Source organism: Lobosporangium transversale (genome assembly GCF_002105155.1).
Source record: "Lobosporangium transversale strain NRRL 3116 chromosome Unknown BCR41scaffold_5, whole genome shotgun sequence".
NCBI classification, from domain to species: domain Eukaryota; kingdom Fungi; phylum Mortierellomycota; class Mortierellomycetes; order Mortierellales; family Mortierellaceae; genus Lobosporangium; species Lobosporangium transversale.
In genome coordinates, this window is record NW_019028983.1 from 352,239 (window position 1) to 377,594 (window position 25,356).

A 25,356-nucleotide genomic window follows, 5' to 3' on the forward strand; every position below is an offset into this window, starting at 1 on the left:
CACAGTCTGGTAGTCTGGGTCGCACAGGATAGTGGCATGATAAATAAATGTATAATCCACAATAAACATTTACATTATTACATGCATCTGAAAGGCAGTGTAAACATGCCAGACCTTTGCCTGATGCTTGTGTGCACATTAATTTAAGTATTATTCATCTATTCATGTTTATACATCTCATCCCAGGAAATAAAAAAAAAAAAAAAAAAAAAAAATTCACATCCATCATTCGGATGAGGGCGGAATGGACGAGATTTGGAGCGAAAGAGCAGAGGATCGAAAAATATAAAAGACCACAAAGCAAATGCAAGTATTCAGACACAAGGCTCTCATCTTGTACGGCTCTCACTTTTTTCTCTCTCTTCTTCGCACTCACTCTCACACATGCACTCTTTTCCATCATTTCCACCCTTTTGACAACTAAAAAGACGATGTGTATACGATTGTCCCACCAAGAAGTCCGCTACACCCTCCTTTATTACAAAAAAAGAAAAAGGAGTGTTCTTTCATCTCGACTGCGGGACCTGTGTGATGCGAGTGCTCAGTAAAATATGGAAAGGTCACTTGAATTTTGCCTGATAAAAAAAAAAAAAGAGAGCCAAAATTGAGAACAATCGCACTTGATTGTCAAGATGAAAACTATGGAGATATACAAGATGAGAGGCTGCAGCTGTTTCGATCTCTGCTCTCGAGACCAAAAAAAAACTCTAGGACCAGTCTGACAAGCCCTAAATGCTCAAGGTTCCTAAGAGCCAACTTCCTTGTCAATGTCCTAAAAAGATGATTAGGTGCGAATGAGTCGTTTGCCTAGCCTAACAAATGACATCCTGGAGACCATAGATAGCAAGCTGCCCACAGAGTCAAGCTCAAATTCAACAATGATGATATGATAGTCAGTCCATCAGTATCAACGCTCTTAAAGTTTAGTCCATAAAGAAAAAGCGAGACGTTATTTGAGAAGTTTTCTCATTATAATCGTCAATAACAGTAGAGAATGGTAATGGCATTGTTTAGAAGTTGGTAGAAGAAGAAGAAAAAAAAAAAAAAAAAAAAAAAAAAGTTGCAATGAGAATTGGGAAGGAGAATGCGAATGAGCAACTTTGCATTGCACCTCTAATTTTTAACTTTGCTAAAGGTTGACACTCTTTTGGATAGCCTGCTCAATGTCATGGTTCTGGTCATGGTGAAGCTGAGGGGAGAGATTGATAATGGGATGAACGAAACGAAAGAGGGTATAGGTTTGGCCTCTGAAGACCTACAATGTTTGTTGTCTTTGCCCACTCTTTCATGCAAGTGTTCCTCTCCCAATAAGGTTTTCTAGGAGGAGATTAATAAACCCATCACGTTTTCACGCGCATAAGGACGCGTGACGTGAATAAACTGGGCCGAGCGCGCAAGGTCAAGACGTTTTTAACGCTTTTTTCATTCAACAAAACCCATTCGAACATTCATCATGTCTTGTAAGTGGAAACCATTGTCTGCAATGAGAGCCAGAGCCAGGCCCTTCACCCATAAAGCGTTTGGAATGTCATGTAATAATGCAATAGTGGCCTTCTTGGAGACACATCACCACCCCTTTTATCGTGTTTGCATTCATGATACCTCATGTTCATATTATTGCTCTCCATCCATTACTTTTTTCTTTATAGCAAATTCACGCAAGGTGATAATCGTCTTCAAGGATGGTACTCCTCGAGATGAAGTTAATAAGGCTGCTGAGGAGATCAAGTCCAAAGGTTAGCGTGTGAATTTTTTTTTTTTTTTTTTTTTTTTTTTGGATAACACCTGCATCCTACACATGCGACATGAAAGCAAGGAGGGATAGGTAGATGGCGATTAGATTCTTATTCCTCATACCATCGCTTTCTTCTACTTTTATGTTCTCCAGGCGGAAAGATCACACAGAAATACACGCTCTTGCTGGGCTTCGCAGCTGAAGTTCCAGAATTTGAACTTCAGATGTTGAATTCTCATCCTCATATTGACTACATTGAAGATGATGGTATAGTAACCATCCAAAAATAAAAAAAAAATTACTACTGAGATGCACTAAAACGTAAATAGCCAACAATAAACATAAAACATCAGATGACATCAGGGACAAAATTTATTTTTTATTTTATTTTTTTTGCGTTATTTCACACTGTACAGGTTATTGAGATAAAAGTGTCACAAAGATGAACGTGAAAAAAGATTGAAGAAAGAAGAAAAAGAAAAACTCTACATAGAAAAGCTTACAAAAATATAACAAGTCAAATAATGGCGGTTTGAAGGTTATAGGCAAAGAATGAGAAGAATGAGTGGGAGAATGCCACTGTTGTTCCTAGAGCCTGGGACGAAGCTCGCTGCTTTTCATCTATTAGTCCCCTACTCCTTGGAAGGTTTAGAAACAAATACCCAGTTCCTCCTTTCTCCTTCTTTAACCATAACGGAAACAAGACATCAATCGAGAAAGCTGTTGTTCTTCCCAGTCTCCCTCTTCAATTTCCTCTTTCTCGTTCATACTCTCTGCTCCACATTCCCTTGAGTCCCATGCTTGAAGGAACTTATGCCCCGACAGTAGCCTCATTCGGCACTGGAACTGAAGACTTGTTCTTGCAGGACTTGCACGAGTTCCCTTCACGAGCACCCTTAGTGATGACGAGGCATTTCTCGCAGACGGGGGCCTCGCACTTGTCACACTTCATCAGGTGTTCGCGGTCTCCATTGCACTTCTCACAAATGGGTCCACAGCAGTACTCTTCACGGCAGCTGTCACAGACGACGGCGGGACAGCTATAAAGTATAAATAGGAATTAAGACAAAAGGCGTTAATACAATCAATTAATAGAGCAAAAAGAGTTATGAACTATGAAAGATACAAAGAATAATTGGTTCACAACCGTGTGGGAAATTAATGCAAAAAAAAAAAAAAAAAAAAAAAAAAAAAAGGCCACATGAGACACACGTCAAAAAAGGTCATCCGCGTAATGTGGTACGGATGGGGTTTCCTCATCACTATATTCTTTTCATCATCCATAACGCGTGCCCATCTCTCTTTCACACACACGGCGCCCAAAGGAGAGGAATGAAGTGAGAAAAAAAAATGTGATGCTGAACCTATTACTATGCCTTCTGTTTTTTTTTCCCTTTTTATTTTCCTTTTTTCCTTCTCTCCTTTTTGCTTGCTGTCCCGAGTCGCGCAAGATAGAACCCAAAGGCTGAGAAAGGCAAAGTTAATTGCCACCTGGCGCATAGAGAATAAAAAATATATAGAATAAAATAAAAACTGGAGGCAAAAGTAAAGGCAAAGGCAAAGGCAAAGGCAAAGGCAGAGGCAAGGGAAGACAAAGGGTAAAGAATATCCAGGAACAAGAGTAATTACAATTGGAGTATTGTACTTACAAGCGGCAGGCTTCCTTCTCTCCCATGGAGTGGCGCCCGCAGGCACAGTTTTGCTTCTGGTTGACGGCAGCGGCGGTCTTCTTACCCATATTGGAAGAGTGGTCTTGATGAAATGAGGTGGGGAGTAAAAAGTGTAGGAAGCTTGAGGATGTAGGATGGTCTGTGAATTTGAAGAAAAAAAGAAAAACAAAAAGGAAAAGGAAAAGGAAAAGGAGGGGATTCGCGAGGTTTTTAAGAATGGGAAAAAATGGGAATCGGCCCGACGCAATGACCTTGGTTTCATTCACCAAGCTTGTTATCACCAGGCGCAGGTGCAGTTGCAAGCCAAGGAGTTGATTGTTGATTGATTATTGATTGCTGATACTGACAGGCCATCCAAAACCTGCATCAACAGTACACGGATGAATCGTACGTGTTTACAAAAACATACAACCAAATATTTTTGTTCCAACGCCTTCCCCAGAATGGTCTGTTGTCCCGTCCTTGCGCTACTCGCTTCATGTGTACTTCCTTTTGTATTTTTTCACTGCGCTTTTTTTTTTTTTTTTTTTTCGTTTTTGTAACGGTTAAATTCCTTCCATGTTTCAAATCCTTGCGAATACACAGTCGTTCTAGCTAAGGCTGAATTATATTCATCTGGACTTTGGTTACTAAAAGCTGCTCATTTGGATTTCATCTGGAGTGATATCTTTTACATTTGAAGTGACAACTTTCGAATCGTTGGGCGAATTCTTACTTTTTTTTTTTTTTTTTACTCCACACGATAAAAAAGAAATTCATGCAAACTCCACAGGGCCTGTGCGTGGTCTTGTGATGTGGTGCCCGTCACATTTTTTTCAGAAGCTCACACAAAGTTTGGACTCTTGAACCAATTAATAGGTCATACCCACCTTCAACGCGTAACTTCTTCTATCATACGTCTAATCCACTATGTTCTTCATTACTTCTTCCTGCAACCGATTCTCACTGGATAGCCGCCTCAATAGATAACGTTATTTCAGTCTTCGTTGAATAATGATCTCGTCTTTAGAAACTCGGAATTGCATGAGGACATTGGCAGAAGAGTTCTTGGTTTCCTCATTCAATTGGTTTGTACATTCGCAACAGCAATCTGTACGGTCCTCATCACAGGAACCAAAATACTGTTCCATTCTTCCAAGGAACATTTATAAATCTCGCTAAAAATAAACTGATGACTATCGGGAAAACGGCGAGGAAACAGAACCTCATGGCGATGGTTTTAAGGAAAATGAAGATATTTTCTTTGAAGTTGACGTGAGCGTCGCGCTATTTTTTTTTTTTTTTTTTTTTTTTTTTGGCAAAACCAGAGTATGCAAGCCAAGTTCCAAGCAAAGACACCCAACCAAATGAATTATTGACTTAGAAAACAGGTCAGGCTGGGTGGGGCTAAGGAAACGGTGTAATGCATCAAATACAAGCATCAAAATAATCATTCTCTCAGTAAGGTTGCTATCAAGCTCAGTCAAAGCAGCTATTCGTAATCTTATCCATAGGATCATTTTTACCAATATGGTGATGCTACAACTTAATATGGAACATGGAAAAATAACTCAGTTTCTGCACGAGGATGAACTTTTCACGAGACGATTTATTACGTATGATGATGTAGAAAATATTTGCCGCAAGGCGAGCCTCTTTACGCTTATTGTCAGGAATGTTAGCAGGGGCTTTGGAATCCCAGTTGCATTCATGCTGGCAAAAAAATAAAGAGGACGGACGCTTTTCTTACCAACTGGCTTAGAGCTCATTTATCCGCTTGGAAAAGTACACATTTATGACCCAAGCGCCCAGATCACCGGTCAAGGAAACATCGAGATCCTTCTCAAGAGAAAAGGTTTCTCATATACTTTTGTACATGGCATAATATACCGTATCTGGGAGTGAGAGATACCCAAAAAGATGCATAGATTGATATCTGTTCCCATGCACAAAGAGAAGTAGTAAGATCCGAGGTGTAAGTATTGGATATAGCCTGTCTAGAACTGTGGTGATAATATAACCTATGACTCAAGACACGCAACCTGTCAATAATAAATAACCATAATAAGAATAATACATGCAACATACCAATTTATTTGATGGGTGTGGGTAGGCGACTACGAGTGAGGAAATTTTACTTCTTACCAGCATTTGCTATATAGTACTGGGTACACAAGCTTTTAAGACGTGACTGGAATCTTGTAATCTCTCATTTTGTGGCATGTATTTTTAAAGTTTAAGGTTTAAGGTTAATTAGAAGGGACAGAGGCCAAAGGATGTTGTGGATTTTTGGGACTATTAGCTACCAAGAAAAAGCAGTGTCGACGTAAAGGTATAAGGTGAAATGACTTTTGTTCCTTGGGGAGGGCCCTAATACTGTGGTATTAAGAGCAGAATAGGCTGGGAGCATAAGTATGATGGATGAATCAGAGTACAAATGAGGCTCCCAAAGGATCTTAGTTCATTTAGATATTGTAAATTAATTAAGATAACTAGGCAACTTTGTTACTACTGACACCTTCCTCTGCGAGACAATGGTCTCGAGTTACACATCTACAGAAATACCGTTTCCAGTGAAACATGCCAACAATGAGGAAACTGCTTTAAACGCCAATTACACTAGAGTTATATAAATACTTGGCCTCAGCTGGAGATGGATCCTTATATCAGTTACTAAGGCTGGAAGATTTATATGGCTGGATACAGATGAATCTGTAACAGGCGGCTTCAACTCAAGCGACTTGAATCCACGATCTGAAACTACAGTTAAGATTGGGATCTGGAGCCAAATAAAAACAATGATATATCCCCTTTGGTTCACTAACATCTAGTATATATATCCCAAAGAAGCGAGCTTTGTCCTCAAAGCTTCTATTCAGTGTGTCCTGCAACTTGTGTGTCATGATCGTCTTAGTCCCACAGAGGACAACGTGTTTAGCCCCAGATATGAGACCAGCGGCAGTCCTCTATCTAGTAGTAGCTGAGATGATAGTTTCTAGACTGCTCAACCCCCTGCACCATCATTACTTGTCATTTACTGTGGGGGTATTCGATAATGTCCATATGTATTGTGTAAACATGGTTGAAGAAATCAGGCCAGTTTAGACACTATGGACGTCTTTTTCACACTAATATCCTTTTTTTCTTTTTTTTTTTTTTTTTTACAAATTCAAGAGCTGCCTTTTGCACACACCAATCAATGGCGGGTGCACTGATTGACACAACTACATCTAGATTGCCACTGTTTACTGGGGTTGTTTCTGCCGTAGTACCAAATAGCAGAACAATATTAGCAGCGTCAGCACACACATATCCACTCCTCAGCGCGTACCAAACAGAAAGAGGAAATAAAACGTGCTTATCCTACTGTGCCTTGCTTCAAAAAAAAAAAGGACGCAAAAAACATTTATTAAGGTTTACCTCGATGAAGAGAACATTTTGTTCCAACCAGAAAACGTTGGATTTTCAGGCACACACATGTCTGTGTGGCTTTGCTACAATCCGAGAATGTATTCCATGAGCAAAGTAATTCATCAAATCCTCCATCTATTACTATTACCATCACCATCGCCATTCAATTGAACCATCTTATAATACTAATGTCGCGCCCTGCCACCATTTTCACTGGCCTCTTGGTCTCAGGAGCTATTCTCTATCACTTCAGAGCAGAGCTTTCATCAGACATGCGTCAAGTTAGAAATCAGTTGAGCGATGTCCAAAATCGTCTTGCTGGATCTATTCCTGGGAGCAAGATCGGCAATGTAAGGACGAGGAACAGCTTTTTCTTTTTCCTTCTTTTAGGGGAAAAACAACAATGAAGTATTGTCGGATTTGCACAGTTAGTTGTTGACGATCGACAATAAGCTTTGTCGTGGAGTTGACTTTGGATCAATAGTGTTACTATTCTAAAAAAAAAAAAAAAAAAAAAAAGAAAAGGGAGCGATGTAGAAATGAGAATATCTCTTAACGACCACTATTCAAAAGGAAGGAGTTGAGACTCATTATTATTTATATCGTTTACAGTCCATCTGACAGTAACTAAATCTTTTGTATTTGTATGTAGGTTCTCACATCACATCCTACAGCATCAATCCTCGAGAAACCAAAAGAGATGTTGGATGAGTCGACAGCATATATCCAGAAACGCATTTTGCCCACAGTCAAGGATACCTGGAACTCACATGTGATTGGACTTGCAAACAATATCAATGAATTAGATGCTGAGAAGATTCAAAAGATGGCGAAGGAGGTTAAGGACAAGTGGCTGTAAAAAAAAAAAAAAAAAAAAAAAAAAAAAAAACAGAATTCATTAGTAGGCATCGTGTTTGTTCAAAATATAAAATAAAAATAAAAAAAAAAAAAGTAATTATCGCAGATGGGCTAATCCACACCATTTCTCCAAGAATTAAGAGAAAGTAAGATGAAGTACAAACAGTAGCAAAGTATATTTGATATGATGCTTCTGTTTATTCATATTTCAAAGAACATCTATTTCAACGTGATCTCGCTCGCAGTGCAACTGAAGAAGGTGCCTTGATCAACAGTCCCCCTTTTTTTTTTTTTTTTTTCCCACACTTGAAATTTAGAAACCTCCTTTCAATCCCGCCATTTCTACAATATTCATTCATTCGTTCGTTCATTCATTCATTCATTCATTTCATTCTTTTTTTCTTTCTTTTTTTCCCTAGACTTTAAAGTAAAAAAAAAAAAAAAAAAACATGAAACAAAAGACACGCAGTGTTGCTATTGTTGGTGCAGGGCCTGTTGGTGCTCTTGCAGCTGTGTACTGCGCAAACCGTGGTTGGGATGTTCATCTCTATGAGACACGTCCAGGTAAGAAAGATCTTTTTTCAGTCATCAAAGCAACCATTCATATATTTATATTGTACTTTTTTTTTTTTTTTTTTTTTTTACAAAAGATATGAGATTACCAGAGAACAAAGCTGCTATCCAAAACCGATCCATTAATTTGGCATTGTCAGTCCGTGGTCTGACGGCATTGAAAGGCACAGGTTTAGCACTAGATGAATTGATCATGAAGTCAGGCATACCTATGCGTGGCCGTATGCTTCACATTGGAAAGGACGGTCATTTGGTGAGCCAGAATTATGGTGTTCACGGCGAGGTAAAAAAAAAAAAAAAAAAAAAAAAAAGCGCTTTCGCCCCATATGATCCATCATAAGTTTTTTTTTTTTACTTTCTTACAACTCTTACTATTTTCTAGTGTATTAACTCGGTGGATCGTGCCAAGTTGAACGAAGATTTGATTACGGCAGCAGAAGCATTGAGCAATGTAAAGGTGACATTTAATCATGCACTTAGGAAGGCTGATCTGGACAAGGGAATCCTTGAGCTAGAGAACAAGTAAGGCAAACAAAAAGGAAATAATGTTAATAAAAAATTAGGGCTTTATGCAACGCTAAATTTGTAAATGTTTGATTAACTGACATGCATTCGTTACATCCGCTGGGACATATCTATAGGAATACAAAGGAAATTATCAAGGCAGAGGCTGATCTGATCATTGGATGCGATGGCGCTTACTCGTCTGTCAGGAACTCATTGATGCGCTATGTTAGGTACATTTTACGGTGTCAGAATAAGTACAAACTTGAAGGAATGAAAAAAAAAAAAAAAAAAAAAAAAAAGAAAGAAAGAAAGATTCCATGGGGTACTGAACAACGGCAATTCGTTTATATTCCCATCCATTCTATCGCAGAATGGATTTTGAGCAGGGCTATATTCCTCATGGATACTGCGAATTGAGCATCCCACCAAAGATCGGGACCAATGGCAAGCAAGAATTTGCCATGGACCCTGAACATCTTCATATCTGGCCTCGTCACAAGTTCATGATGATTGCTCTTCCCAACCCTGTAAGGTTTTTTTTTTTTTTTTTTTTTTTTCTTTTTATAAAAAAAGAAGAGAGAGAGACTTGAATCTTCATAAAGACATATTACAGCTGGCTTACTCACCATAGCTGGTCATTAATATCATAGGACAAATCCTTTACAGTGACGCTGTTCATGCCATTCGCCAATTTTGAAAAGATCCACAACGAGAAAGATTTACTCGAGTTCTTTGAAACATACTTTGCAGATGCTATCCCGCTTATGGGCAAGGACCTTCTGATCAAAGAATATTTCAAGAATCCTAAAGGTTCTCTTGTCATGATCAAGGTAAAATCAGACAAGATAAAGAAAAGGTCACCCTGGACACGCTTTATATATATTTATGTAGCTCTAATATCATCATTAACTGCGTGTCAAATTGACCGGTATATAGGCTAACCCATACCATTACAAGGATCGTTGCATTATCCTCGGGGATGCAGCCCACAGCATGGTGCCATTCTATGGCCAGGGAATGAACTGTGGATTTGAGGATGTCCGCATTCTGGATTCACTTTTCTCAGAGTTTGATGTCAAAGCAACAGTGCAAGGTGATTCAGACAAGTCATTGCAACGAGCACTTCAAGCTTACACAGATAGAAGAGCCAAGGATTTGAAAGCGATCTGTGAGCTAGCGCTTCTCAACTATACCGAGATGCGTCATGGAGTCACCTCACCTACGTATCTGATGCGTAAGAAAGTCGAGAGTTGGTTGCATTTATTGGTGCCAACAAAAGTGATTCCCCTATACACAATGGTCAGCTTCTCGAACCGGCCTTATTCAGAGGCCTATGCACGTCATAAAGCTCAAGGATTCTGGTTGGGAGCTGCAGGAACTACGGTCGGTTTGGGAGCTGCAGTCGGACTGGCATTGGCAGGTTGGAAAGAGAGAAGACATTTGAAGGACATGGCCGAGCTGTTGAAGGTATCCTTTTTAACAGTCGTTCAGTCTGCCATGAAACTCATCCAATAAAAGTAAAACAAAGAGTATTTTTTTCCCCTATTGAGTCAATTCCCTTTTTTTTTTTTTTATAACGATGGGAACTAAAACTATTCTGTATCATAACGGCATTTGAGGACCTAGAAAAGATAAGGATTAATCTATTTGGCAGCCTAGTTGCTAAATATTATTTGGCAGCCCATTGCCAAATATAATCAACTTTCAAGACTCTCTTTGGCAGCCCAGTTGCCAAATAACATTCATTATTTACTTGGCAGCCTACCCAGGGCTATTTGGCCTCTAACTATTTATTTATTTTTTTTTTTTTTTTTTTTTTTTTCAAGTAGGTCGCTCATACAGTTTTGGAGGTGCCATTTGGAGATCAATGCCTATGAGAGGTTTTCGCTCGGAGCAAACGCGTCTCACCTGCTACCTAGACGTCTTCAATAAATCATTCCCTAACCGTGTACATTGAAGGCTGTTTTGCGAAGATGTCATCGCCGCTGCCCTTAGTACCTCCGGCGGCATTAGCTGTGCAAGGCAATGTATCCACAGAACGCTGCCTGTTTTACCACTGATGTTATGACACTGTTATAAAAAAAAAAAAAAAAAAAAAAAGTAATGTATTTGGCAGCCCAGCTGCCACCCAAGAGTGCGAAGTTAAGTGGCAGCCCCCAGAAGTAGGCTGCCAAATAGAGGCAAAAATTACTATATTTGGCATGGGCTGCCAAATAGATTAATCCAAAAGATAAATGAATCTACGAACTCAATCGTTAAAAGTGTGACATATCAGTCAGACGTTAATAGAGCAGTTTGATCATTCACTTTTATTTGAATGTCTTTCTCTATCCACGAAAAGTGATGCAAGTAGCAAAACATTACTTCGTAAGTTAAAAAGCAAAAGTTATTCCCAGTCCGGGGATCGAACCCGGGCCTTGTCGGTGAGAGCGACAAATCCTGACCACTGGACCAACTAGGAACTTATAATGTTGTCGTAGAGCATCTACTAGTGATCTCTGGAAACTAGTAGGTAATGATGAAAAATGAAGAATTGGGCAAGAGCCTCGTGGTTTTGGGATACGATAGTGATCCTAAGTAATGCTTTGAATGATTTTGAGGATGCTGCAAAAGGGCATCGATAATAAGAAGAGAGATCTTTAATAACTGCTAATTTTCTGAGAATTCATAATGAGAATAATGAAGATAAACTCACCTGCAAAAGGGCATCGATAATAAGAAGAGAGATGCCGTTTTTGCAGTGAAGGAAAAAGCTACTTAAATACTATTTAAAAATGGTAGAAAATAGGATGATAGGAAATAAATAAATTGAAAGGAAATACATATTTAGGTAAATGAATAGGCGTCATTTACGACAATGTATCCGGCTCTTATTAGCTATATATTTCCATTAGTAGCTAGGCTTACTCCATAAGTGCATACTCCCTATGTGCACGTTAACCCTTTATATGCAAATACGGAGATTGTGCAGCGACAACATGAAGGAGCGGCCCCGAACTATCATAATTCGATCTAAATATTCGCGAACCCTCATTATCAAAAAAAAAAAAAAAAAAAAAAAAAAGCAATTGCTTTATTTGCGCACCAGGTAATGGGATAATCCATTTACAGAGTATATTTTTAATGAATCCTCACGGCCATGTAGGTCCCAGTTGTCAAAGTAAAAGAGTTACACCTGAGGATCCATGTTATCAAGCCAGATGTGGCTAGATGTGCTGCAAAATACATTTTTTCTAATAGAGAAGGTTCCTGCCCATATATGCATATTCTAAAAAGCTCTGTCCAAAAGGAAATCCCTTTTTCAGCTGCAAGATTGCGCCTGTCTCTCTTGGTGCTCTTATTTGCCTTTGCCTTGACACCTGTTTTCTCAAGAATTATAGAGTGATAAGACCTATTCATTGCATATGATCGTCTTCATGGGAATTCTGGAAAGCTTGATTGGGTTTTGATATCCTACGTGGAGAAATATATGAAAACTCCATGATTTGGATGCATATGGTTATTTCCTGATAGATTATAAAGAATAAAGAAATAGGGAATATGGGGTTCCCGAGGATGGGGATTAAACTATGGCATCATTTCTATTTGGCAAGAGAGATGGAGGGTGGGAGCGAGCGGAAAATATATACTTTGGGCTTTTTTTCTTTTGGTCGGGTATAGACTCTTGGTCACAAGATCTTTCCCAGCCCCGCCCAATCTTTACAGCTTTTGATATTCCGTTTCGATTACTTTCCTTTTCTTCATTCATAATTGTCTACATCAAACACATTGGCACATCAACACACATTCTCCACAAAAACGCTCTTTCTCTTTCTGTCGTTATCGCTTTAGCTTGTTTCCCCCGTTCTCTTGCTGCAGCAACAACAATTTGCATACAGCAGCAATAACATTACAACAAACAGATATCACAATCATTTACATATTTGCTCATATCCAATATCTTTATCCGATTCCAAAAACGCCTTTAAGAGGTTCTTGACGATTTCCACATTTCCACATCAAAAGTCATCAAAATTAATAATAAAAAAAAAACTCCCAATCCAACCTTTATCATTATGGAGAGCATGAATAATAGCAATTCGACTAATTCTGCCTCTGCTGCTGCCGCCACAGCCACTGCTGCAAGTAGTAGCACATTAATGGCCATGGCACTTCCTCTTGACAGTTTTGCTCCTTCTCCTGTTATTGCTCCATCTTTAACCAATCAATCTAATATTCATGCCGTTTGCTTTGCTAATGAGACCAGCACGGGTCCCCAATGCTATGTCTATTCAACTTGTAAGTCCTTGTTGTCAAAAAGCGTTCTGAAACATTTTGCTTTTTTCACTGTTTTACTGACATTCTTGATAAAATTTTAATTAACATGTGCTTGATGGTTTTTTTTTTTTTTTTTTTTTTTTGTAGTGGAGGGCAGGGGCCAGTGGTGTTCCTGACATCCCTATTAATGATTGCGCGACAATGCTCACAGGCCCTGGTGGCAGCGGGGCCTGTGAGCAAAGTCGCCAGGCCGGCATCTCGGGGGAGATCTGCGCGTTTGTGAGAGAAATGAAACAATATTCCTCAAATCACGTTGATGATACCGGCCATGCGAATGGTATGGAGGAAAGTGATGAAGCCATTAGAAAGAGGGTAGATGCAACGTTAACAATCACATCAAACGACTCGAAACGAAATACTTGGTTGGGATTCAGGTCTAAGAAAGCATTATTTTTAAAAGGCAATGGATGGGATGACATGGATATTCGAGAGGTAAAGATCAATTTTTTTTTTTTTTTTTTTTATACTGAAATAAGAGGCTTTTACATTTAGCGGTTAACAACTTGTAAGATCAGCAACAGAAACTGCTACAAAATTAGAAGCATGAAGGGATCTTCTGCAGGGACCGTTAAAGTAACTTATTAACTATAGACTGAGTGTTGATTGATTCTTTCTTGGTAATTTATAGAGTGTTGTTGCTGCATTGGAGCTAGCAGATGAACAACTTGGGTGTGAGAAAGTATATCTTTGCCTTGAGAAGAGCAATCCTGACCTTGGTAAGAAATTTGCCTGCGCCCACCATCGTTGCTGTTCATTGGGTCTCCTTGGATTCTAACTGACTTGCTTTTTTTTTTTTTTTTTTTTTTTTTTTTGTAGCAAATCTTGTTCGGACGCTTCTCTATGCCAGCTTCGAAGTTGTTCACCCTGGGGTATTAGCCAATGCAGATCCTAAATATCTTGTACTTGGCATGGAGCTATGACAAGATCTGCTTGTTAAAACTAGTTTTTCTTTTATTACTTTTGTTCTCGCCTTTTTTTCTTTTTTCTTTTTATATATGCCTGCTGTAAAAAATTTATTTGTGAATACATTATTTATTATTATTACAGTTGTTATTATGTTTATGCTATCAATACAAGAGGGACCATGGTTGATCCTTTCCTTGTATGAGCTCAAAATTATGTGATCAGCGAAGGGACGGGGTTTTAGGGGCTATAGCCATGAAACATCAGGGAAAAGGAGTATAGTAGAAAACATATGAGGTGGGAATGATTCCTGATCCTTGGAGAGAACTCTAGTACTAAGGTGTTAATTAACTTGTTGGCAAGGGATACCTTGGCTTTGATGTTTACTCCTTAGGTTTAATGAATGAGGTTGTGAAAGGAAAATAATTACGAATTAAATTGTGAGACTGGAGACACTCAGAAAACAATGGAGATGGGGGAGTAAGTGAGAAGATATGGTGTCGATACACTACACCTAGGATTTATTCATTTTCTGTCAGTAAGAGAACAAAAACATGTCTACAAACATGCCTGACTATGGTTTGATTATGAGTAAGCTCATGTAGTAATTACATAATGGTTCTTTATGTCAACCTGTCAATCGGTTAATCTGTGTATGCTCTGGTTGTAGCTGGTTTTCCTAGACAGAGCGCGTACCGCGTACTGTAAGCAAGAGATTTCCTGACTTGTTTTGTTCTGTTGTATAAAAATATGGTTTGTGATGACCGCGTCAAGGTTGTTTATTCTAGCTAGTCAAAATGAATAAAAATAATGCCGTTGAAGGGTCGGAGTTTCTTTCCCAGAGCGAGGAGAAAAAGGGTTCTGTGCGTCATACTCGTTCCCCGAGCAGCAATATGACAAAGAAATTAAACGACTATTCCGGATCTTTTATTACTTTTTACCTTTTATCTTTACCTTCTACCTTGGAGGAATATAAGCCCAATTTCAAGCTGATGACAAGTGAATGGGTAGATACTTGTTTAATTTAAGACAGAGCATCGGAGCAGTCAGTATTTAAGACAAAGGCTTTGATCAAACGAAACAAAAAGGTTCATTTCATCTCCCTCTCCTTTTCTTGTTATTTCTTCTCCTCTCTCTTTCTCTTCGTCTTTCTCTTTTTCCCTGCTCATAACCGCTCCTACTATCACCCACCCACTCTCTTTTTCATTTCCTCAGTCGTTCATCATCTCACCTAAACATGCCTACTTCAATTATCTCCAAGCGTTTAGTAGTCTTTGATTTCGACTGGTATGGAATGGAAAATATCACAGGCTTCTTGCTCGATAAATTTCTTCTGTCACACAGGAATGTAACAGTTTACCTGATGTTTTTTAATCACCTTCCTAGGACTCTTATCGAAACAGACTCAGATTACTGGATAGCTGAGCATTTCGGTCAAGAGTTTGCTCAGCAACAGCAAGACTTATTTGATAAAGTCCAATGGACAGATCTACAGTATGTGTTTTATTCAAAAAAAAAAAAAAAAAAAAAAAAAAAGAGAATGGATGGGATGATGGGGAAATAGGAACGTAAGAATAAATGTTGATGTCAGCATGATTGCTGATTTATTTATTTTTTTTTTTACTTAAATTAATTTAGGGATTTGCTGTTAGGACAGATGCACCAACGTGGTGTTACTAGACAAGATCTTGAAAAGTCTCTGAAAGAAATCCCTTTTGTATGAACAAGAGTTTTTTTTTCTTTTCTTGATCAGCAGTGAAGTGAATACAAATAGATGGATTTTTATTCAAGACATAATCTAAACTAAAGTTGTTCTATTTTTTGAACATACCTTTGAATTGCGGATTAGGCTCCAGAGATGATTGCTGCATTGCGCTTGATGAAGTCACAAGGTGCCGAACTCTGTATCATCTCTGACGCGAATACGTTTTACATCGATACCATTTTGAAGGTATATTTCACTTTTTTTTTTTTTTTTTTTTTTTCTGCTCTAGTACGTCAATGTAATCATGATTATTGATCTTTTTTTTTTTTTTTTTTTTTTGTTTTAAACTTGATCCTTTTTCCTACTCAGGTTCATGACCTCGATCAGCTCTTCACGAAAGTAATCACCAATCCTGGACACTTTGACAAGGATGGTCGTCTTCGAATCAAACGTTATCATGACATTGATCAGGAACCTCATGGATGCTCCTTCCCTTGTCATGTCAACCTGTGTAAAGGCAGAGAACTTCAAAAATTAATGGATGCTCAAGAATGGGACCAAGTGATCTACATGGGTGACTCAACCAATGATTTCTGTCCTTCAGCACGCCTTTTGAAGGAGCGTGGAGACATTGTCTTAGCACGCGCCAATTTATTGCTGGAGAAAAATATCAAGGAACACCCAGAGTTAGTCAAAGCAAAGGTCATTTATTGGGAATCACCTCAGCATGCTTTTGAAATCATCAAGTCGATTTTCAACGTTTCTAACGTATAATGCTATAATATATAATACCATTGCATTTTTTTTTATATCATTCTCTGTAATCATTTTACATAAAGTGTTTTTTATACCATTTCTATTTCTTCATTATATATATAAAAAAACCGGACCAAAAGTCTCCACCAAAATTATTGTACTTTGACGCATGCTAAAAAAAGACAGATCAAGGATGACCATCGCATCCAAAATATATGGGACAATCAATCCTTTTTTTTTTTTTTTTTTTTTTTTTTTCTTTCCTTCCTTCCCTTTTCTTTATCTGATCCGGTATTAAGAAGAATAATAAAAAAAAAAAAAAAAAGTGATGCAGGAAAGACTGAAGAGGAAAAAAAGAATGAAAAGCTGGATGGAAAAAAAATCTACATTAAAAGACGACAGAAGGGCTCGGTGGCCATCAATGATATTTGAAACCCATCGCGAGATGTTCTTCTGATCGTCCTGTCAATCATGAGCTCGAAGTATCCACCCAGAGTTTCACTGTCTTGTCCTTGTCAATGGCGCCAGATGCAATTATATTTTCGGTTGGATGACATGCCACACATAATACAACATCTGATCGTGTTTTCGAGGGTTTCAAGGATGAAAAAAAAGGATATATTAGTGTTTATTACAATTTTTGATCGAAACATCACGATTTCAAAACTTTATATACATTTATAAAGATACAAAGACCTACCAGTATGTCCTTCCAGTTTTTGAACGACCTCTCGCGTCTGAAGGTTCCAGATATATATACAATTATCCTCGCTGCCACTTACAATCCATTTGCCACCTGTGACAGAGAAACTACCAAAGACACAGTAAGCGTCATTTTTATGTCCTGTATAAGTCTTGAGACATTTTCCCGTATGATAGTTCCAGAGACGTATCGTGTCGTCCAGAGTTGAGGCGAGGATAAACTTGCCATTCGGAGAGAATTTAACAAACGATCTAGATGGTGTTCAATATTTGAAAACGAAACTCTCCATGGTCAATAGCAATCTCATAAGCTTATAAGCTCATCCTTTTTCTTGTTAGCACCTGCTTGTATTTGCTTACACTGGTGGATTGTTATCATCAATTAGAGTCTTCAGACATTGTCCGGTTGTTGTATCCCAAATGCGTCTGTAAACATAAATGAGGAGGTATTAATAGCGTACATATGTAGGTGTTGCTTAGCAAGGTGCGGCTGAATTTAGTGTACACTTACACAACTCCATCGTAACTGCATGAAACAATCATGGTGCCATCCCTATTGAAATGAACTGCATTTACAGGATCCGAATGTGCTGGCAATGTCTTGATTGATTTTCCTGCAGTTAATAAAATAGAAGTGAGTTGGATAAGTCACTCGTCGCGAAAACAAAGGCCTCATTTTATAGAAATACGCAAAGAAAAATATATGTAGCAGACTGCATTGCCCACCTTTCCTGACATCCCAAATCCTGACAGTTTCATCAAACGACCCAGATACAATCAGATTTGACTGAGGGTTATAGTTGACGCAAAATACGTAGTTGGTATGTCCTCGCAAAATTTTAGTCGTCTGACCCTGTAAAGTGAATATTCAAAAAAAAAAAAAAAAATAAAAAAAATAAAAAAAAAAAGACAAGTGCATCAGGGATTTTTGTTTTTCTTCTTCTACCAGTAACAATGTGGGTTGTACTTACTGTTTCAAGGCTCCAGATACGGACGGTTTTATCATCTGATGCGGAGCAAAGCGAAAGTGAATCTGACGCCCAGGCAACATCTGAAATCCCTTGGGTATGACCCTCCATCGTATTCTCATGCTTTCCATCGTGGGCATTCCAAATTTTAATAGTTTTATCCGAGGCTATATATTAAGGAAAACAAGTAGCAATAAAGTACATAAGTATTTCAAAAAGCAATTTGGCACATTTGCACATGTCAGCTCGATCCACGAACCCATAACAGATCAATGGATAGAGGCAATGATGAACGAATAGTGCAGTTGTAAAAGGAAAAGGATATGTGATAAGTTATGAAAGCTCATATCTTGCAAACTCAAGTAATGTGGATCCTTTTTGGTCTTGGTCGCACGTTATTCCTTGTGATCAATTTTTTTTTTTGCTGTTGCTACTGCGAACTCTTCTCTAAAACACAAATCGGTCTTTGGAAGCTAAATATACCAACTACCACCAATTGTTCAAAATAATAGTGCTTACATGAACTGGCAAGCCACTTCCCATCAGGAGAGAACTTGACGCTTGACACTGCTTTGCGGTGGCCTACAAGGGAATACTTGAGTTGGTAGTTGGGCTTCCTGTTTGCATTAGGATTCGGAGTAGATGCAGGAGCAGCAGAGGAAGGAGCAGCAGAGGAAGGAGCAGCAGAGGAAGGAGCCGAGGTATGTGAAGGATGAGGTTGTGGTTGCGGTTGCGGAACTGTGGCTGTTGGAGCAACATCGCTTTCTGCATGTCCAACACCATTACTAGTGGCTTCCTTACGCGCCTTTTTAGCGGAGGGGCCTTCATGGCTCTGTTGCTGCTGACCAGGAGCGACACCATCCTGATCCTCCAGTTTGAAGTCTCTCTTGAGCTCGGACATTAGAAAGAAAGGCGGAAAAGAAAAAGCGGTTTAATGGAATCAGTGGATTAATGAAGAGAAAGAGAAGGAGTAAAAGGAAGTATAATCCACAGAGTTATGACGTGCAGCGATGCGGCGCAAAAGGATGTGAGCAACCCTCCTTCGTGTTGAGAATTAGCTTCTGTCGCAAGGATTTTTTTTTTTTTTTTGTAAGACTGCGTTTTGTATTATCAAGCCACACCTCTCGAACAAGCCTTGTCCTTACACCTTTTACACTTCATTCATTGTCCCATTCCATTCACTCTTTGAGAGCACATTTTCCCAAATCATAATCTAATTGAACTGATGGGGACTTCATTCTTTGACACTCTACAGCATTCTCTGCAGCCAATGCTCGGCAATAAAACCTTTACGGATAATTTCCCTTACAAGGGAAGTGTCCTCGCCTTTATATCCTTAGTTTTTCTTTGGGAAGAATATCTCAGGTATAGTCTTTTACATGCACAGAGTATGCTGTCTGCATTTATAAATTTATTTTTTGCATATTCCAAGTGTACTGATATATCGACTTACCCTAATTGATTAGATATCGCCACTATCGCAATCTTCGCTCAAAGGTCGTACCCACGGCATTACGCGAATATGTCTCTGATGAAGAGTTTCGCAAGGCACAGGCGTATGGTTTAGACAAGACTCGATTTGGCTTTGTCGAGTCGCTTTTCACGCAAATCCAGAATACCCTCAGTATCGTTTATGATTTTATGCCTTGGCTCTGGGGGCTGTCCGGAAATATCATGTTCAAAGTAACCGGATATGGGAAAGAGTATGAGGTATGTATTACAAATTTTTCTTATACAAACATATTATATGATCCAAGGAACAGATAGCTGACTTGGTATTGTGCTGATATATCGAAATAGATCACACAATCTATCATGTTTTTCGTGGTGCTGTCTATCATATCCACAGTCATTTCCCTGCCATTTTCGCTTTACTCCACTTTTGTGATTGAAGAGCGTCACGGGTTCAACAAACAGACCTTGAAATTGTATTTCACCGACATGATCAAAGGACATCTTGTTGCAGGGGCAATTGGAATGCCTTTCTTGGCTGGATTCCTCAAGATCATCAAGATCAGCGGAGACAATTTTTACTTTTATGTCTGGTTATTCATGTAAGTATATATATATATATATATATTTAAAAAAATACTATTAGAATACTAACTAGATAACAATGTATTCCCTTCATCATAGCGTCGTGTTCCAACTCATCATGGTCTCTATCTTTCCCACATTTATTCAACCCTTGTTCAACAAGTTTGATCCGCTTCCTGAAGGCGAGCTTCGTACGATGATCGAGGCTCTTGCATCTCGTATCCACTTCCCATTGACCAAGTTATTTGTGATTGATGGTAGCAAGCGCTCAGGCCATTCGAACGCGTATTTTTATGGTTTTTTTAAGAACAAACGTATCGTTCTTTATGATACTCTTCTGGAGCACTCGAGCAACGACGAGATCTGTGCTGTTCTTGGTAAGTGTGTAGTAGAATCAGGGGAATGCACAAGATACTTAGGTTTCATTGCAGCTAAATTTTTTTTGTCCAATCAATTATATATAGCACATGAACTTGGGCATTGGGCATGTAACCACACTCTCAAAATGCTAGCGTTCACGCAGGTTCACTTATTTGTGACATTTTACATGTTTTCTCAATTCGTCAACAACAAAGAAATGTACGAGTCATTCGGCTTCATGGATGTGACACCTACATTGGTGGGATTCCTGTTGTTCAACTACATTTATTCGCCTGTTGAGAGTGTCATTGGATTCGTTGTTAATATTATCAGCCGACGTCATGAATTCCAAGCGGATAAATTTGCTCGTGATTTGGGATACGCAGCCACATTAGCATCAGGATTGATCAAACTTCAGCTCAAAAACCTGGGCACTATGAACCCAGATTGGCTTCACTCCATGTATCATCGATCCCACCCTGAGTTGGTGGAACGCCTTAACGCCATCAAGTATCAAAAAAGCGACTCTACAAAGGCTGAGAAAGTTGAATAGGAAATATTCATTGAATTCTTTTTTTTTTTTTTTTTTTTTTTTACATTGTACAATACCAATAAGAGCTCGATAGGAGAGCTCGTATTGATTAAATTTCCAAGCTGATGATATTAAACTAGATATAAAAGATGCGCAAAACGAATTAAAGAAAAAAAAAAAAAATCATTGCATTATTGACTATTCTGTACGTGTGTACACTGTGTTCTTCCAAAGTTTTTCTACATGATCAAGAAACGCCATCGAGGGAGGTCTATCATTAACGAAATCGTCCTACTGCTGTCTGAAAGTGTTCTTTCCTGATAGTATATCAATGTAAAGCTTATTGTTCCTTGGAGTTATCTTTGCGAGCAAGTACTCGGAAAGATTCTACAAGACGTTACAAATCGTCAGAAATAAGAAAAATTAAGATCATGATGGTAATAACAATAAGATATATCCTAATATATCGTATTTCTTGCTAATATTGCATACTCAAGGCAATTTCTGTCAACTGTTTCTCGCTACCGTCCTTGGCAGTATAGGAACGGTAATGGATAGGCCCTTCTACGTAGACCATGTCACCCTTCTTGACGCGATCTGCCAAATATGGATTCCTTTTTTGATCCCATGACACAATTCTATGCCAATGAGTCGTCTGGACAGAGTTACCTAAGAACGATCCACATAGAAAACAAGAAAAAGTCATGGACTTGCTTTATTACACTCTAACTGAGAAAATTGCTTTCCTTTGGAGGGTTCAAACGATAACCGAACGACTTATCGTTATTATCTTTTTGTAATTTTTCATTTTCTTACCATCCGCACCCTTACGAACTTCAGAAGTAGCAACTGAGAAATGGACAACTGAGCGGTTTTCAATAGGAGTATTAAGCTCTGCATCTTGTCCAACATACCCGATAATAGAGGCCTTATTAACTTTATTAAAGAAAAAGTAATAATACAATTAGCCAATTTTCTAATAGAAAACAAACTAATATTTTTAAAGTCGCGTGCGCATCAATAAGGGTGGCTGTTTTTTTTTTTTTTTTTTTTTGCCTTACGAAGGGTACGGACAGATCCAATAGCAGACTATTGTTGAGAGTGCATTTTCAAGGAGATAGTAAAAAAAAAAGTGTTGAAGTATATATGAAGTTGAGTAGTTGAGTACGTGTTTTTGCAGAAAAGACGCGTCATTCTTGAGGTTTGAAAGTAGTGGGTGTTCTGTGAATGTGCATTATACTGAAATGTATAAACTATAAACTGACCGTGGCAATGCGCTTGGCAGCAGGATTGATTGATAGAAGCATGGCGATGGTCGTTAAAAAAAGTAATGGAGAATACAATAATAAAATACGCTCAATTGTCTTATTGACCACAAACAGGGGATAACACTCCGGTTCATTAAGCAGTCCGATAACGTGATGCATCTTTTATTTTACAACGTCCAGACTTTACTCTTAACGGAGGGTCCGGGTACCAACCCGGAAAATTCGTTTTTCTTTGGATCAAAGTAAGGGGCAAAGAGGTATGGCCCACGACCTGAGTATGGAGCAGGTTCATTTTCCTTTGTATAAACCCAGTCTTTGCATTGTCACAAAATGCAATCGTCCCACTGTATTACGGATTAGAGGAGAGTCTTTAGAAGATAGAAAGAATTGTTTATGTGATGCACCCCACTACCAAATAAAAAAAAATCTAGACTTTACAATGGGTCCAGAACTCTGTAAAGAATACATGCAAGATAGCGAATTGAGTTTGAACGCTTGAACATGTCAGGTGTAGATTATTATCATGCAAGCAGGCGTGGCAGGACAAACTTGATCATCTTTTGTTTGCATGCAAGAGTTTGGAGCCCACTCGCCATCTTCTCACTGTATGCATCTACTCAACTGGGGGGTTGTGTTCAGAAAATTTCTGCATTCACACCCATGGAAGTGTAGAGCTCTTTCTTTTTTTTCTTCTTCTCTCTCTTCCCTTCTCTTTCTCTCTCTCTTTCTTTCTTTCCCTATTTTCCGTTCTCGCCTCGTTTGTCATTACATCTCTGAGTGTACAGTACAATTGCAGGCTCTATTGTCCTCAATACCACTGTTTTTTGCATCTTTCCAATCTCCCTCCTCCACAACGCACAACACCACAGTATCATGAGTGTTGCCGTACCTGCATATAAAAATGCCTGTATTGCGCCCGAGCGTTCCGGTGCAGCGGTCTGGCTGATAGGAGTTTCGCCTGTATCTGAAGGTCGCTTGGAGGCCTATACTGTCAGCCTGTCCAACATCAACGCTCCTACTGCCACACTTGTTGCGAGCCAGCTTGACGTCTTAGCTTGGAGTAGCCAGGCCGAGAAGGCATGTTTCAACTTCCCAGGATTAGGCCCCAGCATGAGCAGCCCTATTCTCCTGCAGCAATTTGGCCCAAAATCTTATTTCACCAACATTTTTCCAAACGGCACATTCGAATCTGCAGCTAACTTTCAATCAATGGGCTTTGTCTCGCCAAGGTTGGCCAGTCTCTCCGGCGCTGTGGGGGACCTAAACTGGCTCACAGCTGTTGCGAACGTATCCTCTGTGCGGACAAATTCTCCTTGGACTGGCGTGCGTTTGAACGGAACTGATTTATACAACAGTGTTCAAGAGTAAGTGAGCTTGAATTTGGTCCCTCGCCATACCCATGCACAGCCTATTGTGAAATTTTGTTTATTTTACCTTTTTTTTTTGCTCATCAAACCACTGACATGCTGACCTTTGAGTGTTCAGTTATATTCTTACTCAGTACCCGACCAGTAACCCACTTTTGTCAGTTGGGGCTTATGTGCCATCTTCCAACACCCCGGCTCAAGGGTATCATATTGTTTTTGACAATATCGGGGGTGGAGTGGCCTACACGACCCTGGCCTCTGCCGGGTCTATTGTATCGAACCTTGATCGAATCCTATCTCTTTCCAACCCTCAGAGCGTGGACATGAATGGTATCAAACTGACAAAAGATGCCATTCCGATCACTATGGCGTCGGTCGCCTATATTCTGGATCGAGCATTAGATGGCTCTTGCGTCCTTTATACTCTGAACCCTAGTCAGTCTATGCAACTCCAGCGTGTACCTATCAAGGGCGATGTCCCCCCATTCTCTGCTTCTATTGCAGCAACTATTCTGAATTCGCGAATTGTGATTTATGGAGCCTCGAGCGGTACCACTGCTACATCCAGATTCAATGCATTTGACACGGTTGATGGTACTTGGAGTGGACCTGGATTGGTTAAAGTAAACGTGACTCCTTCTAATGGTTCAACCCCCTCAGGTGGTCAACCCGCACCAACGTCCATAAGTCCCTCTGGTGATCCTGACAAAGGAGCTCCCTTGGGCGCAATCATTGGAGGTGTTGTTGGCGGTTTAGTTTTGATTGCTCTAGTTGCGTTCCTGGCTATCCGTCATCGTCGTAAACCTAAGCCTGCCTCTACAGCCATAACAGTTGCAACGACAGGAGATGCCGGGCCAGTAATGGCAGCAGCGGCAGCAGGAGCGGGAGCAGCATTTAGCGTCCCAGGAAAGAACGATGGGTTCCTTACCAATCAACCTCCCATGCAACAAAGCTATAGCCCCCTTCAGCAGAACCAACAACAGTCGATACAGCAGGCACAATTCTCCCAACAGCAACAGCAACAGCAATATAATCCTCACCACTCGTACATTCCACCAGCCTATGTTGAGCCTGCCAAGGATGGATCTGCATCGTCTCAGCAGCAGCAAAGTCCCGTTCTTTTCCAAAATCAGCAGCATCATTCGTATGTGCCTCCTACAATAAATGCTAATGCACAACAACCAGCACAACCAAACATTTTCCAGCCTCAGAGTGAGGCCTCTAGCAACCCCAGGTATAGCCATGCGACCTACACTCCATCAGTTAGCACACCTCAGGCCTCATATACCCTTGCCAGTCAAGTGCATACCTCTCCAACAGGTGCAACCTCTGGCCCTCAGCATTTCTAACTTCCAAAAAAATAAGGATACGTTTAGTGAAAGTGCGATATCAGGAAAAGAATGATATTTTCCACTCTTCAATTATAAGAATTGAACAAAAAAGCAAAAACACAGACAAATAAGTAATTAATAATAATAATATATTGAAATACTTCTTAATTGGATGTCATTTTTACCTGTATGAGCGCGACCTCCAGTTGAAGGACGGCCATCATGTCATGTATTAAGTTAAAATGTAAAAACATGTGTCTGAAATAAGGACGCTACTATTGACTTTTTTTTTTTTTTTTTTTTTTTTTTTGGGGGGGGGGGGAGTTGCTGTAGAGAATAGAGGTTTCTGTTCAAAGGTATATTTACAAACATTCTGC

General features: G+C 39.4%; 10 protein-coding genes and 1 non-coding gene across 11 annotated transcripts; 7 read left to right on the forward strand and 4 right to left on the reverse strand.

Moving 5' to 3' along the window:
• Positions 1-1,403: 1,403 nt before the first annotated feature.
• On the forward strand, positions 1,404-2,101 carry BCR41DRAFT_347113 (serine proteinase inhibitor IA-1). The gene is made up of 3 exons (XM_022023034.1): positions 1,404-1,460; positions 1,650-1,736; positions 1,889-2,101. The coding sequence occupies exons 1-3, from the start codon at positions 1,454-1,456 to the stop codon at positions 2,023-2,025; spliced, it is 231 nt and encodes a 76-aa protein (XP_021884697.1). The 5' UTR covers positions 1,404-1,453; the 3' UTR covers positions 2,026-2,101.
• Positions 2,102-2,179: 78 nt separating this feature from the next.
• BCR41DRAFT_384000 (hypothetical protein) lies at positions 2,180-3,583 on the reverse strand. The gene is made up of 2 exons (XM_022027525.1): positions 3,385-3,583; positions 2,180-2,775 (listed from the first exon to the last, which is right to left on the reverse strand). Exons 1-2 carry the CDS (start codon positions 3,471-3,473, stop codon positions 2,547-2,549), a joined length of 318 nt encoding a protein of 105 aa, XP_021884698.1. The 5' UTR covers positions 3,474-3,583; the 3' UTR covers positions 2,180-2,546.
• Positions 3,584-6,937: 3,354 nt separating this feature from the next.
• Positions 6,938-7,654, forward strand: BCR41DRAFT_419382 (hypothetical protein; the record flags this gene model as incomplete). Its single annotated transcript, XM_022029751.1, has 2 exons — positions 6,938-7,145; positions 7,448-7,654. Exons 1-2 carry the CDS (start codon positions 6,984-6,986, stop codon positions 7,652-7,654), a joined length of 369 nt encoding a protein of 122 aa, XP_021884699.1. The 5' UTR covers positions 6,938-6,983.
• A 783-nt stretch (positions 7,655-8,437) lies between these two features.
• On the forward strand, positions 8,438-10,248 carry BCR41DRAFT_300682 (hypothetical protein; the record flags this gene model as incomplete). Its single annotated transcript, XM_022020584.1, has 6 exons — positions 8,438-8,509; positions 8,609-8,748; positions 8,868-8,963; positions 9,104-9,260; positions 9,384-9,563; positions 9,670-10,248. 6 exons carry the CDS (start codon positions 8,438-8,440, stop codon positions 10,246-10,248), a joined length of 1,224 nt encoding a protein of 407 aa, XP_021884700.1.
• Positions 10,249-11,122: 874 nt separating this feature from the next.
• BCR41DRAFT_t28 lies at positions 11,123-11,194 on the reverse strand. Its single transcript has one exon. It is a non-coding gene; the product is annotated as a tRNA-Glu (tRNA).
• A 1,594-nt stretch (positions 11,195-12,788) lies between these two features.
• On the forward strand, positions 12,789-14,092 carry BCR41DRAFT_419384 (hypothetical protein; the record flags this gene model as incomplete). The annotated part of the gene is made up of 4 exons (XM_022029752.1): positions 12,789-12,956; positions 13,138-13,482; positions 13,679-13,766; positions 13,867-14,092. 4 exons carry the CDS (start codon positions 12,789-12,791, stop codon positions 13,968-13,970), a joined length of 705 nt encoding a protein of 234 aa, XP_021884701.1. The 3' UTR covers positions 13,971-14,092.
• A 964-nt stretch (positions 14,093-15,056) lies between these two features.
• BCR41DRAFT_384004 (phosphatase phospho-type) lies at positions 15,057-16,546 on the forward strand. The gene is made up of 5 exons (XM_022027526.1): positions 15,057-15,240; positions 15,340-15,447; positions 15,592-15,670; positions 15,803-15,904; positions 16,028-16,546. The coding sequence occupies exons 1-5, from the start codon at positions 15,191-15,193 to the stop codon at positions 16,430-16,432; spliced, it is 744 nt and encodes a 247-aa protein (XP_021884702.1). The 5' UTR covers positions 15,057-15,190; the 3' UTR covers positions 16,433-16,546.
• A 194-nt stretch (positions 16,547-16,740) lies between these two features.
• Positions 16,741-19,140, reverse strand: BCR41DRAFT_347121 (WD40-repeat-containing domain protein). The gene is made up of 7 exons (XM_022023035.1): positions 18,604-19,140; positions 18,088-18,251; positions 17,843-17,969; positions 17,628-17,730; positions 17,477-17,542; positions 17,115-17,368; positions 16,741-16,990 (listed from the first exon to the last, which is right to left on the reverse strand). The coding sequence occupies exons 1-7, from the start codon at positions 18,983-18,985 to the stop codon at positions 16,884-16,886; spliced, it is 1,203 nt and encodes a 400-aa protein (XP_021884703.1). The 5' UTR covers positions 18,986-19,140; the 3' UTR covers positions 16,741-16,883.
• A 98-nt stretch (positions 19,141-19,238) lies between these two features.
• Positions 19,239-21,037, forward strand: BCR41DRAFT_347122 (peptidase family M48-domain-containing protein; the record flags this gene model as incomplete). Its single annotated transcript, XM_022023036.1, has 5 exons — positions 19,239-19,449; positions 19,551-19,794; positions 19,885-20,138; positions 20,221-20,498; positions 20,586-21,037. The coding sequence occupies exons 1-5, from the start codon at positions 19,310-19,312 to the stop codon at positions 21,032-21,034; spliced, it is 1,365 nt and encodes a 454-aa protein (XP_021884704.1). The 5' UTR covers positions 19,239-19,309.
• Positions 21,038-21,199: 162 nt separating this feature from the next.
• BCR41DRAFT_347125 (hypothetical protein) lies at positions 21,200-22,357 on the reverse strand. The gene is made up of 5 exons (XM_022023037.1): positions 22,279-22,357; positions 22,075-22,102; positions 21,830-21,949; positions 21,506-21,682; positions 21,200-21,400 (listed from the first exon to the last, which is right to left on the reverse strand). The coding sequence occupies exons 1-5, from the start codon at positions 22,318-22,320 to the stop codon at positions 21,354-21,356; spliced, it is 414 nt and encodes a 137-aa protein (XP_021884705.1). The 5' UTR covers positions 22,321-22,357; the 3' UTR covers positions 21,200-21,353.
• Positions 22,358-22,987: 630 nt separating this feature from the next.
• BCR41DRAFT_419389 (hypothetical protein) lies at positions 22,988-25,111 on the forward strand. Its single transcript, XM_022029753.1, has 2 exons — positions 22,988-23,645; positions 23,767-25,111. Exons 1-2 carry the CDS (start codon positions 23,155-23,157, stop codon positions 24,995-24,997), a joined length of 1,722 nt encoding a protein of 573 aa, XP_021884706.1. The 5' UTR covers positions 22,988-23,154; the 3' UTR covers positions 24,998-25,111.
• The last annotated feature ends 245 nt before the right edge of the window (positions 25,112-25,356 follow it).

Bases quoted from the DNA above. Each gene is read 5' to 3' on its own strand.
- BCR41DRAFT_347113 (XM_022023034.1), top strand. The intron at 1,737-1,888 runs GTTAGCGTGTGA...TATGTTCTCCAG, and splicing joins TGAGGAGATCAAGTCCAAAG to GCGGAAAGATCACACAGAAA.
- BCR41DRAFT_384000 (XM_022027525.1), bottom strand. From the start codon at position 3,473: ATGGGTAAGAAGACCGCCGCTGCCGTCAACCAGAAGCAAAACTGTGCC. The intron at 2,776-3,384 runs GTAAGTACAATA...TATACTTTATAG, and splicing joins GAGAAGGAAGCCTGCCGCTT to CTGTCCCGCCGTCGTCTGTG.
- BCR41DRAFT_384004 (XM_022027526.1), top strand. From the start codon at position 15,191: ATGCCTACTTCAATTATCTCCAAGCGTTTAGTAGTCTTTGATTTCGAC. The intron at 15,448-15,591 runs GTATGTGTTTTA...AAATTAATTTAG, and splicing joins GTCCAATGGACAGATCTACA to GGATTTGCTGTTAGGACAGA. The intron at 15,905-16,027 runs GTATATTTCACT...TTTCCTACTCAG, and splicing joins ACATCGATACCATTTTGAAG to GTTCATGACCTCGATCAGCT.
- BCR41DRAFT_347121 (XM_022023035.1), bottom strand. From the start codon at position 18,985: ATGTCCGAGCTCAAGAGAGACTTCAAACTGGAGGATCAGGATGGTGTC. The intron at 17,970-18,087 runs GTAAGTACAACC...TTCACTTTACAG, and splicing joins GTATCTGGAGCCTTGAAACA to GGTCAGACGACTAAAATTTT. The intron at 17,369-17,476 runs GTAAGCAAATAC...AACACCATCTAG, and splicing joins GATGATAACAATCCACCAGT to ATCGTTTGTTAAATTCTCTC.
- BCR41DRAFT_347125 (XM_022023037.1), bottom strand. From the start codon at position 22,320: ATGCTTCTATCAATCAATCCTGCTGCCAAGCGCATTGCCACG. The intron at 22,103-22,278 runs GTCAGTTTATAG...TCTCAACAATAG, and splicing joins CTGCCAAGCGCATTGCCACG to TCTGCTATTGGATCTGTCCG. The intron at 21,950-22,074 runs GTAAGGCAAAAA...TCTTTAATAAAG, and splicing joins TGGATCTGTCCGTACCCTTC to TTAATAAGGCCTCTATTATC.
- BCR41DRAFT_419389 (XM_022029753.1), top strand. From the start codon at position 23,155: ATGAGTGTTGCCGTACCTGCATATAAAAATGCCTGTATTGCGCCCGAG. The intron at 23,646-23,766 runs GTAAGTGAGCTT...TTGAGTGTTCAG, and splicing joins TTATACAACAGTGTTCAAGA to TTATATTCTTACTCAGTACC.